Consider the following 15,018-nt stretch of genomic DNA (forward strand, 5'->3'; position numbering starts at 1 on the left):
TGTCGATAGTGGGGGCTAAAACAGAGAGACTACATTGCTTTCACCAAGAGCAGTGTCCTCAGAAAACTGTGCTGTGATTGATGGGAAGACAGCCAAAACCCTTGATCCAGTCAGCTTTTAGCTACAGGGAAAAAACAGTACTCATTCTGCAATCAGACAAGTTGCAGTTTGATGCCAAGTTTCTCTCCATCAGTAGGATCCATAGATGATAATTGTCCTTGATTCACACGCAGGCCCGTATGCGCACGCACGCACACATCCTTCAGTAATAATGTCATTGCCAAGTGAAGTTTCCCTTTGTCAGAAGGATCAATATCTGATCATTGTCCTTGAATCTAACACCCCCACACACTCACACTCCCACCAGGACTTCTGACTATCTGAATCAGAAATTCGCCACAGGGAACGTTTAAGATTTGGCTGTATGGAGCAACAAAAAGCACACACACACACACACACACACACACACACACACACACACACACACACACACACACACACACACACACACACACACACACACACACACACACACACACAGAGAGAGATGGACGCACCGCAAGGGTAAACACACCTCTAATTATTGATGACCTTCAGTTGATCATTCTCCTATATTCCACTGTCTCAATCTAAACAGTGTTGAAAGAAATACATTGAATTGATTTCCGTTAATATCAATAGGGAACCTTTTTCTAAAAGGTGAAAAGCTGGTGGAATATGTTCTATGTTGTGGAGTTTTCTTGATATCCAACAACAGACACAAGACTAGGACGTTTGTATGTAAAAAAGGACAGAAAATATTATGATAATTAGTTGCAAATGTTTCTTAAAGAATTTGTAGAAGAGTACAAAAAAGAAAGAGGGGGAGAGGTGGAGTTGAGAGAGTGTGTGAGTGAGTGAGGGAAAGAGGAGTAAAAGCAGAGAGGGAGGTGAGAGTAAAGGGAGAGTAAAAGAAGAGAGATTGAGATGTAGAGAGTGAAAGAGCGAGAGAGAGGCAGAGAACAGTCAAAAGTGCATGCAGGAGTGAGAGAAAAAGAAAGAGAGTGGGAGCGTCAGAGAGAGAACATGTTAGAGATTGAGAGAAAGAGTCTCTAAAGTAGGATAGGTAAAGGTGAGGTATCGTGAGAGTATGTGGTTAGTGGACCTTCAGAATCCTGCCCTCTAATTGGTTACTGAGAGTTGGAGTGACAGTCTAGTCCCTCCCCTGAGTGTGTATGTATGTGTGAGAGCAGACAGAGAGGCTGAGAGGAACAGAGGCAGTCTCTAACTCTATCCCAGCCCTCAGCCCCTCAGACACACTCTCTCTCACTCACTCACACACGCACTCTCAGTGCTGGCTCAGGCTCCACTTCAGCACTGGGACACAGAGGCAGCAAAAGTCTGAGGGAGAGAAAGAGCGAGGGAGTGAGAGAGAGGAAGAGAGAGGGAGACTGGTAGTGTGTGAGTGTGTGTGTGTGTGTGTGTGTAAGCACCATGTCTTCAGACCCAGGGCTCATAGCACTGTTTCTATGGACTATATCACTACAGACACTGGGCACCGCCGGAAACAACAACAACGACAACAATGAAGGTAAGGCAGGAGTGTGGATCTGTGTGTGTGTCTGTGTGCGCATGTCTGTGTGTGAAGGTATGAAACTGACAGCAGGGGAATACACACGGGCACTCACACTTATATTCGCGTGGACAGGTGTGAATTATTTGTGTCTCATGCCTTCAGCCAGGATTAATTTATCATGTGTGGAGCTCAGCTGAATTACGATGCACATATACACATACATACATACAAACACACACCCATGCCATCGAACCCTATCTGAACTTCCTATCTGTTAGAATGTTTATCCTGGCAAGGTGATGTGAGTCATAGGCAAGACCTTTCTGTGTGTGTGCTGATGTGAGCCTATGTGGGTGTATGCGCACATGCTGCGATTTTCAAGTTGCTTGGATATGCATGAGCTAGTATATGAGTGTGTATCTGCATGAGAGAGATTGGATATGTGTGTCTCGCATGCCATCTAAATACAGTATTTCCTTAAAGTGTTATCTTGGAAAAAGCCTGTAAACCAGTCACGCTGGGCAGTAAGGCCAGGGTTAGAAGATTACAGAGAAGTTGATTGATGTGTTCAGTGACAAAATGACACAGGGACAACATGCAGTGACAATAATCATGCCTCAAATCCACAGTAGTATTTCCCTCTGAGTCCTCTGTAGAATAGACCATGCTGATGGTCAAATCCTGTGAGTGGGATCTTTCTTGGTGTTGTTTTTCAGACAGTCTTGTGTTCATGATACAACTGAGAGATGAATCACTGTGCTTCTGAGGGGCCCCTAGACAACAACAGATGCTAGGCAAAACAATACCATCCATAAGCCTGTGAGAAATATTAGGGTTTGTTTATGTCCTTCTTCCAGTCCTCCGTCCTACGATCTGGTGACAGCATCCATTTGTTTTCACTTGTTAAGCTCGTGTCACTCATCCTCTGGGTTGTTTGTGTGCATGGGTGTGAACGTGCCCATTTGACCCAGTGTGTGTGTATATCTGGGCGTGTGTGCGTGCGTTCGTCCATGTGTGTGTGACATGACGGGTCTCTGTCCTTGTCATGGGTCCTGAGACTCAGAGCAGAGTCAACCTTGGTGTCACTGTCACACCCACGAGAGAGTGATGGAAAGGGAGGGGGAGAGATCTCATTATTTATCCCAGAAAAGAGAGAAGTAAGCACACAGGACAGAGGGATGATGGGGAAAGGGAGGATGGCAGTTTATCCTCAGTTTAGCACAGTGAAGAAAGGAGAGAGAGGGAGAGAGGAGTTCAGTGATAGGCTGTAACGAGGGTGAGACAACGGATAAAGAGCAATGTTTCAGGGCCATTTCTTTCCTCCTCACTCTTTCCATTCATATCCCTCTAGAAGCTAGCAATGATTACAAAAACATAAAAGACAAATGTGTATACAGATGTAGGATCTTAATTTGGTTACCCTGTTGCGGGTGAACCTTCCTGCAATGCAAGAAATTTGAAACTTTTAGATTTCAGACTTGATTTTCCCTTATGAAAAATATTTCAACCCTCATAAAAAATGACCATTAATTCTAATCTACATAATAATTCATATTTACCTGCGGTAGCAAACTGGCTAAAAATGAAGATCCTATATCTGTAGTTCTACGTTCCTCCTGTCGTGTCTTTACTATCATTAAACTGAAGACTTTGTTTTTATCAAAGATTCTCTGTAATTAGTTACTCGATTAAACTGAATAATCATGTAACTGTAATTAACTAGAAAGTTGGGGCACCAAGGAAAGTATTTAGATTACAAAATTATAACTTCCCAATATAACCTTTCAGATATTTTCATATCTGATCATTAGTCTTCTGATTAAATGCTTTATTTATTTTACCTCACGTTAGTCTCCTTCCGAACATCTCAAACACTGTGCATGAAATTGGGGAGAAAAGGGGGTAAGAATTTTTTTAAACAAAAAAAAACAACAACCTGAGGATTGATTTAAAAAAACGTTTGAACTTTACGGATACTATTTGGAATTTTCGTCTGCCCCATCGTGACCGCTCGAGCCTGTAGATTTCTGAACAAAATGTGCCAACCAAATGGCGGTATTTTGGATATAAAAATAATCTTTATGGAACAAAAGGAACATTTATTGTGTAACTGGGAGTCTCGTGAATGAAAACATCTGAAGATCATCAAAGGTAAACGATTAATTTGATTGCTTTTCTGACTTTCGTGACCAATCTACGTTGCTGCTAGCTGTTTGTAATGTTTGACTGCTGAGAGAGATGTCCTAACATAAACGCTTGGATAGCTTTTGCTGTAAAGCTTTTTTGAAATCTGACACGCCAGGTGGATTAACAACAAGCTAAGCTATGTTTTGCACTTGTGATTTCATGAAAATAAAATATTTTTAGTAATTTAATTTGAATTTGGTGCTCTGCAATTCAGCGGATGTTGAAGAAAATGATCCCGCTAACGGGATGGGTGCGCCAAGAAGTTAAAACACAAAGAATTGTTTGTTTTCCTATGCGTGGTGCATATGGCTAAGTCCATCTGAATGTATAGATGTGCGTGTGCTATTTAAAGTCATTGCTTTGTTTGTCACAAAATGGCCTTAGAACTTTCACCATTGATTTGCTAATGTTGGCTGTTTTAAACTAGGATTCTAATATATTTAATGTTCAAATGTGACCCGTTTCAGGAAGCTAGGCGTAACTCACGGGTCACTACTTCACAGGAGAGCCGTTTGAACATTCACTTTTTTTGTTATGGGAAGAAATGCCGTCTCGAACATGTGAACTTTCATGTGACTTAAATACAAAATGTGTATGCCATCTGTAAATACGAATACAATTGTTAAATTACGAGCCTAGCTGGTTTAGCCACAGAAAAAGGAAGCAACCCTCCCGCCAGCCATTATTGGCTGAGATAATGAGTGGGCTGGACATGCCGCGAGATGAGTTTGGATTGTTCTGCCATATAGCACGCTTCTGTCTATTTGAGCTGGTCAGTATGTCTAGGTAATCCTGTCTAACACAGTTTTAAAAACATGTATCACGTAGTAAAACTGCATAAGTGTTGCACTCCACTTTCTGGAGGACTGAGTTTTGAAATCACTGTAATTCGAGTATGATAGCCAACTAAGGGCAACCATGGCATCCGACAGGAGACACGTCCATCCATGATGTATATGGTTTAAGATTGTCTAGCTAGCTACATTTTCAGATAATACACCTTTCTAATTTTGACAGAAAGTGGTTTCATGTCAAGTTAAAGTGTACTGTTAGCTAGCTAACGTTAGCAGGCTGGCTCGCTAGCTAACGTTACGTGTATGATCTTATTATTCGTATCTCAGAGCCATTTGCTTGGCTAGTTATAGCCTAATGTTACCTAGCTAACATTGAACCTGGTTGTTTAGCTACCTGCAGATTCATGCAGGGTAGTAACGTCATGAGTAGGAATTATGGTTCATTGTTTAGTTAGTTAGCTAGCTAGCTACATGTCTTAATAAAAGACTCCATTATGCAAGTTTCCATTTCAATAGAATGTCACTGCAAAAACTGTTGATGGATGTAATAGCTTGTAAATTCGCTCTGGTTATCTACTCCGATTTCAGACCACAGGTAAGATAGTCTAGTTAGCAACATTTTCAGATATTACACATTTCTAATTTTGACATAAAGTCTTTTAATTTCAAGTTAAAGTGTACTGTTAGCTAACTAAAGCTTAAGAGGGTGTGAACAATGCTGAATGGGTGCAGAGAAAGAAGTGCTCTCAAGTCGGTACCAAAACATTCAAGGCCATTTTCTCAAAGGTGAGGTTACAAGTTTATCAATTTTCAAAGCAAAATTACTTTCCCATTGTTCCCCAAATGCAGTGTATGGTATACCCTTTTGTAGCTCTGTGTCTCTGCTATTATCCAATGTACAAAAACACAATTTCAAATTTGCTACATAAGACCGATTTGAGCCAGGCACAAATTGCTTGTGAAACCATTCTGAACTTACATTGTAATTCTCACACGTAGAATAGGCCTAAAAATGTGTTCGGTTTATGCTTGAAAAGTTGTTTTGATTTGACTTCGGTTTATGCTTGAAAAGTTGTTTTGATTTGACTTCAAGAATTGTTCTTGATTGTTTAAAAATTCTGGTTATCCATTTTCTCTCAAAGGGAGGAGAGTTTGAGAGTTTTGTCTCAAATATATTGTCTTTGAGATAGGGATCTTTGATAATATTTTATGTATATTTGACTGATTTGATAAAACTACATTTGAAGTTGCTATTGACCAATCCAATCAGATAAATAAACAATTGTATGTTCATTGAAATGTTAATTAATCTGTGATATACCTTCAGTTACGTGTTTTGCTTTTACAAAGAAAAAGTGAGAAATCCTTTCTAGCTTGCTTGCAGAAAGGTGTTACCTAAGGACATTTGCATGTCTAAAGAAGAAGACAATGCTAAGGCGCCAAAAAGGACACACCTGAAGTGATGTTGCTAGGACCATGAACTGCTGGTCTGAAGATTGTCTACAGTGACTACTACAGCACTAGCCGTCCGGTTTTGAACACTTCTCTCTGATGTAGAATCAGATAAGAACAATCTCTGTGTTTGTCTTGCCAACCTCCATTGTCACACTTCTGAGAAGCAGAGGTTACATCATGTAGGTCTGACTTCTGATTGGAGATTAACTTTACAATAATACTATTGGTCAGCAATTCAGGTTTTGAATCCAAACAACTCAGAAGCTTATAAAAGGGTCTACTGTTCATTGTTTTTTCTCTTATTTGTTCCTGAACTGCTGTGGTGATACTCTTTTATTCTCTCTCTCTCCACCCAATGGACTATTACTGTAACTCAACTATGATGTTCATGCATATTGCTAAATAATCTTTATGGAGTCAGATAAATATTTGAATAGTCTAATTGCTTAGTCTTATCACGAGTCGCATGTGATGTATTTATAATATACACATATAAAAATTACTGCCCACTACAAAACCAGGACAGTGAATCCTTCTAATAAGTTTTGTTTTAATCAAATTTAATGAAAAACAAGCAATATGTTTGTTGTTTCAACGACAATAAAATGTAATCATATCACAAAATCGCCAGGATAAAAAAAGATTTGAGGCATTGCTGTTGTGGCAGCCTTCATTATAGTAGGCCTAGGGTAAGTAAGGGTAGCCTACGGAGTGCTTGGGTTTTAAAAATATGAACCAGAAAACAAACAATTTATACAAGAAAATAACTTCTTAATATGAGGTTCACCGGTATTCATCGAGGTTCAAATCTCTTGTTTCATGATGGGCATGAACACATGTAGCCTACATCATGGAGGGGGTTTTACACACATCCAAAGCATGCCTAAAATAATGTAGGCCTTGCTAATACATAGATAAAAAGGGAACATCAACTCACTGTTTTGCTCCTCTCAAACTTGATCATTTAATAAAGCTTGGGTGATTAAGATTTATTTCCAAGTGTTCTCACGAGCCAAACACTTTATCAACGATCTTGACGAGCCAACTTGATCCCATTGGGCAGGTCAAAAAGAAAACAGCCTTCATTGAGAGGAAGGGGAGGCTATGCTTGGTTTTTAAACAAATAAAATGAAATGGGGAAAAACATTACTGTTTCATGTTTCTAAATACGAAGTTTACAGGCACCAAAAGCACATCTTATTCCATGCGCATATGGGCAGTGTGCATCACGGCTGGATAGGCTGCATTTCCACCGTCCAAATTCATGCCATAACCAACTGCGTTACCGCTAAAACCAGCTTTTGGTTGGTCTTAAATATCCATACCACCGCTGCATGAAATTAACACTTTGGATCATGTTTTTAAAGACACGTCTCAAATATTTCAACCCCTCCCTCTGAGCGCAAGCCTGCTGATGTTAGGAAGGTAAATAACCAAAGCTGGCATTAGGGCTGGAAAATGCCAGTGCGCTAGTTTTTAAATGACGAAATTGCAAACTAACGTGCGCTAACGCCACCTTAACTGCAGCTAAAAATAGAGTGTTAAGTGTTAATTACTATAACAGAGCTCCAGACTAACATGTTTCTCTGGTGTTACTAACGTTTACTATTGGTGGCACCAGCACTGGATTTGGTAGGACCCAAATCATGAGTAATCATCTCATAAAGTCATTCAGAGTTCTTTAGTAAGAGTCGATTCATCTAATTAAATCCGTCTGTTTAAGCTAGAGATATATGATTTTTTAGAAGGGCTGCATCTCAATCCACCACATCTGCCTGTCGGCCTTCCGCATCTGCAGTGGAAAGTGGCAGAGCTACAGCGCTGTTTGTCAGAGCAGGAGACATCCTGAAAATTGGTCTTCTCACAAAAATGTCTGTAGCATCAGAATGGTTTGGCCTACAAACTAATAAGGAAGCTCAGGAAATATTTTAGTTTTTTGGATGGATTTTATCCCCTAATGACTCTCTGGAAGGAGGAGACTCTCACGAACTTGATGTTGTTCTCCGTTTCGCTCTACAACTCCCACAAGTGTCACTGGTCTGACGGTGACCCAGTACTGGCCCCCAAAACTTATGGAAGTATGGAAGTAATTTTGTGCCAGCTAAATAAAGGGGTTGGATATATGTCCAATAATATTTATTGAGCTTTCGTACGTCTCTTAGATATAGTATTTAAAACCTTACTCCTTACGATTGTTTTTTCGACTGTCTGTTTTGCCATTTATGATTGTGTTATTCAATGTTTTTCTATGGGCTAGAGTAGTCAAATGGAATATTTTATCAAACATTTGTTTTTGATACATACAGGGGTCCTACAATTCAAAATCAAATAGCTAAATTATCCATGGTTTGACCATCTTAAAACAATTCATTATGTTAGCTTAGTAGAAGTGCTTATATTCCTTTGAAATGGGATCTGTTTGAATAGTCTCAAATGAACAACTTTGTATGAGTAAAATAACATGGCATGCTGGCTCCATCCGGGTGGTGCAGTGGACTAATTCCTTGGATAAAAAACAGAAGAACATGAGTTTGAATCTCACTTGCCACAATAATTTTAAAAAAGCGTTTTCATGATTAAGGCCAAAGCAACTGGATTTCCATGTGCTTGGAGTTCAAAACGGTTAACTTAAGCTAGCAGTGCTATTAAAAGTCTCATTGAAAACATGTTCTCAGGTCGTTATTTATTTACTGTGTGTGTGTGTGTGTGTGTGTGTGTGTGTGTGTGCGTGCATCCATCAAGATAAATGTAATGTTCAAAAAACTTGGGTTGGTACTACCCATGAGAGCTATAGGCCTTACAATAGCCTGTGTGCATTTCATGTGCTCGAAGCCATATCAAATAGCCTTGTTGTGAAATATATTGAACTGAATATTAAGTGTTTAGAAATAATAATTATACCTTCAGTGAGACCCTCCTCTCTTCGGCAGGGACAAAGGGAATTCCCAGATGGCCAATCCACCCCTGATTTGGAATGAATGCTTAAACTTAACCATGGGCTTGTTTTTGTTTTAACCCTGTCACAAACCGTAACTCTCATTACCTTAACCATTCAGATTGAATGTCTACATTGAATCAGTTGAACCAGTTAACCGACGATAGCAGCGGTGGAACCTGGGGTGCAGCTGCAGCAGGAGTAGTTCCAAAACACCACCAAATTTGTCAGTTGGAGCAACATAAATTTGATGTTTGGAGAGACGTAGACAAATTGGCTAAACTGGGAGATCTTGTGCGCGCACTGTTCGCCACCTCCTTATAGTACAGTAGTTTGTACCAGGCTACAAGGAACTCCTAATTGCCAGGAAAAATGTGTGTTTTATAACGTTTCTCTCAAACGTAATGTTTTTTATATAGTTTATTCTGTTCAACATTCAAATAACTCTTAGTTCATGTGTTCTGCATTTGTTCTAACTGAATTGAAACACTCCAATAAATAAGTCTTTCTGAATAAATACAGATCTGAATCAGGCCCATGATTACTGTTTTCGATCTACATGAATATTATTATTCATAGTCATATAACTGTGTTCAATTACTTTCCAGTTCTTAATGTTCAATTCAACAAATAACTTAAAAACAAATAAAACTGTAAATTGGAAATATTTAACTTGATCTTTGAGATAAAATATTCACATATATAATACATAGAATGTATTATACATGTGAAAATAGATTTTATTCGTGAAAAAAAAATCCTGTTATGTAATACAATGTTCATTTAATTCTGATAACATTGTATTAACTAATTGTAAAATGCTGAATAGAATGTTAATAATTATTTTACCAGGATAATGTTTATTTGTTATTTTATGCATCTCACTGTAATTCTGTTTAACTCCAAACCCTTATACTGTCAATTGTAATTGTGTGAAATATTATATAGATAAGTATGCCAATCTTAATTTTGTATACAATGTTGACAATGGATTTACTTATATATTTGTTTCATAAACCACATATTGAATCATTAATGTGTACATACTGTACATACAAAGAGAAAACCATAAAACACAGCAATTATCCAACAGATTAGTATTCTTAAAATTCATTCCGTAAAATATTTTCTGATTAAAATCTTAAAATGTCACCAAATCCTCATTTGGATAATTGTACATTGATAATTAAAAACAGCAATTAAGGCCTCCTGTGTGGCACAGCGGTCTAAGGCACTGCATCACAGTGCTAGAGGTGTCACTACAGACCCGGGTTCGATCCTGGGCAGTATCACAACCGGCCTTGATTGGGAGTCCAATAGGGCGGCGCACAACTGGCCCAGTGTCATCCGGGTTTGGCCGGGGGCTCATCCTGCTCTAGCGACACCTTGCCAGGATGACCTCGGTCGTCAGTTGAATGGTGTTTTCTCCAACACATTGATGCAGTTGGCTTTCGGGTTAAGCGGGCGGGTGTAAAGAAGTGCAGTTTGGTGGATCATGTTTCGGAGGACGCATGACTCGACCTTCTCCTCCCGCTCGGAGTTGCAGCGATGAGACAAGATCAAAAAGTGGGTAATTAATAAAAAAATGCAATAAATCTAAAGATATGTCCCACTGATGGCAGATTCCTTTTTAAACACTTCTGTTGGATGTCCTGAAGGTTTCAACTGAGAATTGCTTGGAAAAATGAATTTCACTTCTTGCTGAGGTTTAGCTGAAGGGCAATTACAAATATTACAAGTACACTGGAAAGCAGATAATCTTACAAATGAAAGTAAGACGAATAAAATGTAGTTTAAAGCTCTCAGGGAAGGCGGCTAACACTCAGTCAAGCGTCAATACCTTTTTCTGATGAGGAGCACAACACACACACTAATCCCAAACCCACACACACTAACAGACAAAAACACTCAGACTTCCAAGGACACCGTTATCTGAAGAAAACTGAAAGAATATCCATTGAGTCTCACACACACACACACACACACACACGCACGCACGCACGCACGCACGCACGCACGCACGCACTCACACACACACACACACACACACACACACACACACACACACACACACACACACACACACACACACACATACACACACAATGATTGATGGCAATGAATTCGCAAAACATACAGATCAACTTATTCACACAGCATTTTTTGTAAATTCGGTATCCAAAGTCAGATATGTCCATGATCCCAGGCCGAGACTTGGCTGTATTGTACCCATGTTCCATTAGATTGGTCCCATGGTTTTTTATTTTATATACATATATTTTTTATTTAACCTTTATTTAACCAGGTAGGCCAGTTGAGAACAAGTTCTCATTTACAACTGCGACCTGGCCAAGATAAAGCAAAGCAGTGCAACAAAAATAACAACACAGAGTTACACATGGGATAAACAAACGTACAGTCAAAAACACAATAGAAAAATCTATACACAATGTGTGCAAATGTAGTAACATTATGGAGGTAAGGCAATAAATAGGCCGTAGTGGTGAAATAACTACAATTTAGCATTAACACTGGAGTGATAGATGTGCAGAAGATGATGTGCAAGTAGAGATACTGGGGTGCAAAAGAGCAAAAATAAATAACAATTTAGGGAATGAGGTAGTTGGGTGGGCTATTTACAGGTGGGCTGCGTACATGTGCAGTGATCGGTAAGCTGCTCTGAGAGCTGATGCTTAAAGTTAGTGATGGAGATATGAGTCTCCAGCTTCAGTGATTTTTGCAATTCGCTCCAGTCATTGGCAGCAGAGAACTGGAAGGAAAGGCGGCCAAAGTAGGAGTTGGCTTTGGGGATGACCAGTGAAATATACCTGCTGGACCACGTGCTATGTGTGGGTGTTGCTATGGTGACCAGTGAGCAGAGATAAGGCGGGGCTTTACCTAGCAAAGACTTATAGATGACCTGGAGCCAGTGAGTTTGGCGACGAATATGTAGTGAGGTCAGCCAACGAGAGAATACAGGTCGGAGTGGTGGGTAGTTTACGGGCTTAGGTGACAAAACGGATGGCACTGTGATAGACTACATCTAATTTGCTGAGTAGAGTGTTGGAGCTATTTTGTAAATGACATCGCCAAAGTCAAGGATCGGTATGATAGTCAGTTTTACGAGGGTATGTTTAGCAGCTTGGGTGAATGAGGCTTTGTTGCGAAATAGGAAGCCAATTCTTGATTTAATTTTGGATTGGAGATACTTAATGTGAGTCTGGAAGGAGAGTTTACAGTCTAACCAGACACCTACGTATTTGTATTTGTCCACGTATTCTATGTCAGAACTGTCCAGAGTGGTGATGCTAGTTGGACGGGCGGCTTCGGGCAGCGATCGGTCGAAAAGCATGTATTTAGTTTTACTAGCATTTAAGAGCAGTTGGAGGCGACGGAAGGAGTGTTGTATGGCATTGAAGCTCGTCTGGAGGTTTGTTAACACAATGTCCAAAGAAGGGCCAGAAGAATACAGAATGGTGTCGTCTGCGTAGAGGTGGATCAGAGAATCACCACCAGCAGGAGCGACTTCATTGTTATATACAGAGAAAAGAGTCTCCCCGAGAATTGAACCCTGTGGCACCCCCATAGAGACTGCCAGAGGTCTGAACAACAGGCCCTCTGATTTGACACCCTGAACTCTATCTGAGAAGTAGTTGGTGAACCAGGTGAGGCAGTCATTTCAGAAACCAAGGCTGTTGAGTCTGCCGATAAGAATGCAGTGATTGACAGAGTCGAAAGCCTTGCCAGGTCGATGTAGACGACTGCACAGTACTGTCTTTTATGGCGGTTATGGTATCGTTTAGGACCTTGAGCGTGAGTGAGGTGCACCCATGACCAGCTAGGAAACCAGATTGCATAGCGGAGAAGGTACGGTGGGATTGAAATGGTCGGTGATCTGTTTGCTAACTTGACTTTCGAAGACTTTCTCTTTAGGGATCTCAGAAGATACGAAAGAGAGGTTGAACAGGCTAGTAATAGGTGTTGCAACAATTGCGGAGGATACTTTTAGAAAGAGGGGGTCTAGCCCAGCTGATTTGTAGGGGTCTAGATTTTGCAGCTCTTTCAGAACATCAGCTGTCTGGACACGGCTAGGACATCAGGGTTGGCGGAGTGTGCTAAAGCAGTGAATAAAACAAACTTATTGATGAGAATTCTGATGTTAACATGCATGAAACCAAGTCTTTTATGGTTACAGAAGTCAACAAATGATAGCGCCTAGGGAATAGGTGTGGTACTGGTGTCTACAGGGCCAGGGTTCCGCTCTACATCACCAGAGGAAGAGAGGAGGAGTACGATAAGGGTTCGGCTTAAGGCTATAAGAACTGGTTGTCTAGTGTGTTGGGAACAGAGAATAAAGGGAGCAGATTTCTGGGCATGGTAGAATAGATTCCGGGCATAATGTTCAGACAAGGGTATGGTAAGATGTGAGTACAGTGGAGGTGAACCTAGGCGTTGAGTGACGATGAGAGAGGTTTTGTCTCTGGTGAGACCAGTTAAGCCAGGTGAGGTCTCCGCATGTGTGGGGGGTGGGACAAAAGAGCTATCTAAGGCAAGGTGAGCGGGACTGAGGGCTCTACAGTGAAATAAAACAATAAGGACTAGCTGACAGCAGTAGAAAATGCATATTGACATTAGAGAGAGGCATAAAGCAATCACAGGTGTTGGTCAGGAGAGCTAAGACAACAACGGGTAAATGGCGATGAATGGGCAGAGCGGTCAGTTAGACACATATAGGACCTGCGTTCGAGGTTGGGGCCGACAGATAAACAAAATGAGGTACAGTGTTATTGAAACAGCACAGGGGGCATCAGCTGTGTAGCCGAGTGATCATAGGGTCTGAAGAACAGCAATAGGTGAGTCAGGGAGCCATTCAGTAGTCAGTACTACGCTAGCGAGTGGAGGACACTGCGCTTAGAAAGCTAGCGGTCACCAGACTCTTGCAATTGCCCACATAGACAATGCCAGAGGAAATGTGTTGGTATTTTATCGACATGTTACAGTGTTATTTGACAGCTAATTTGAATTTGATCAGCTATTTTGACAGGTGAATGTTTGAATTCAGCAATATTGTTTTGTATGGTATTTGCCTGGTAGCAAACATATTGTCAAACGTTTACGTGTGGGAATGCTAATATGAAGAGATCATCTACAAATGGCCTGAAAGTGCACGACAGGTACAGTGTGTTTCGGTGCACACTGATGGACTAAATGCTTTGTGCTGCATGGGTTTCTGAGCAGTCAGGCACTGTAATAAGTGTGTCCATCAAAGTCTTTAGGGTGTGTGTGTTAATGTTTTGACATCTGCTGACAGTTAACTGTGTTTCTGTTAAATCAGACACAAAGAGTGAAATCCTGAATCAAACCCCTCCTTTGCCCTGGGAGAGAAAACAGTAGTAACACCTCTATAGGATCGTAGAATATCCCTCCTTATTTTTGCATTAGCGAGAGACAAGGAATACGAGAAAGATAGAGAGATAGACAGAAAAAGGATGACGTAGGACAAGTAAAGCTTTTTGGAGGGGAGGAGAGAGGAGAGAATAAATGGAAGATGGATTCCACTACTACACGAGTGTAGAATCTCCATGCATCTATCTCTTCTGCATCTCTGCATCTCTCTCTTCCTTTGAAATCAGTCTCTGGCCAATTCCTAACTTGAGATCCCAATTTTCTTGCAAATCTCCCATGGACATAATTTCATGATTTACTAATGTCTAGGTGTACCACGGTTCTAATTTAAATGTGGTCCAGACAGGACGGGATGGGATATAATGGGACATGTGAAACTTTGCCTCGACATCAGAAGAAAATGTCGATCATGTCAGTCTTTGAGGTGTGCCTGTCTTGACAAGGTTGACTCCAACATGAGAAAAAAGAAAACGCATTGCTGCAATGCAAAATTAACTTTGATTGAATTTCTTCCCTAGTCTCTGACAATAAACCAAAACGTGAACTGGTGTCCCTAGTCTCTCTTTCTCTCTCACTCGATCGCTGGTCCCTATTTGAAGCACACTAATAGCTTTCCCTCCAGCTAGCTTCCTCTCCAGCCTGGTAAACTGCAGGACATGAAAAGCCCCACATAGAGAATGGGCCAT

At 40.6% G+C, this 15,018-nt stretch overlaps 1 protein-coding gene across 1 annotated transcript in view; it reads left to right on the forward strand.

Moving 5' to 3' along the window:
• The first annotated feature begins 1,279 nt into the window (after positions 1 to 1,279).
• The window catches only part of LOC112254541 (ephrin type-A receptor 8-like), a 126,476-nt gene continuing 112,737 nt past the window's right edge, over positions 1,280 to 15,018 (forward strand). The window contains exon 1 of the mRNA XM_024427217.2: positions 1,280 to 1,570. Coding sequence (XP_024282985.2) covers positions 1,474 to 1,570 — 97 coding nt within the window. The 5' untranslated portion in view covers positions 1,280 to 1,473. The remainder of the gene's footprint in view (positions 1,571 to 15,018) is intronic.

The sequence above is a fragment of the Oncorhynchus tshawytscha genome, linkage group LG07 (assembly GCF_018296145.1).
Source record: "Oncorhynchus tshawytscha isolate Ot180627B linkage group LG07, Otsh_v2.0, whole genome shotgun sequence".
Lineage (NCBI taxonomy): Eukaryota > Metazoa > Chordata > Actinopteri > Salmoniformes > Salmonidae > Oncorhynchus > Oncorhynchus tshawytscha.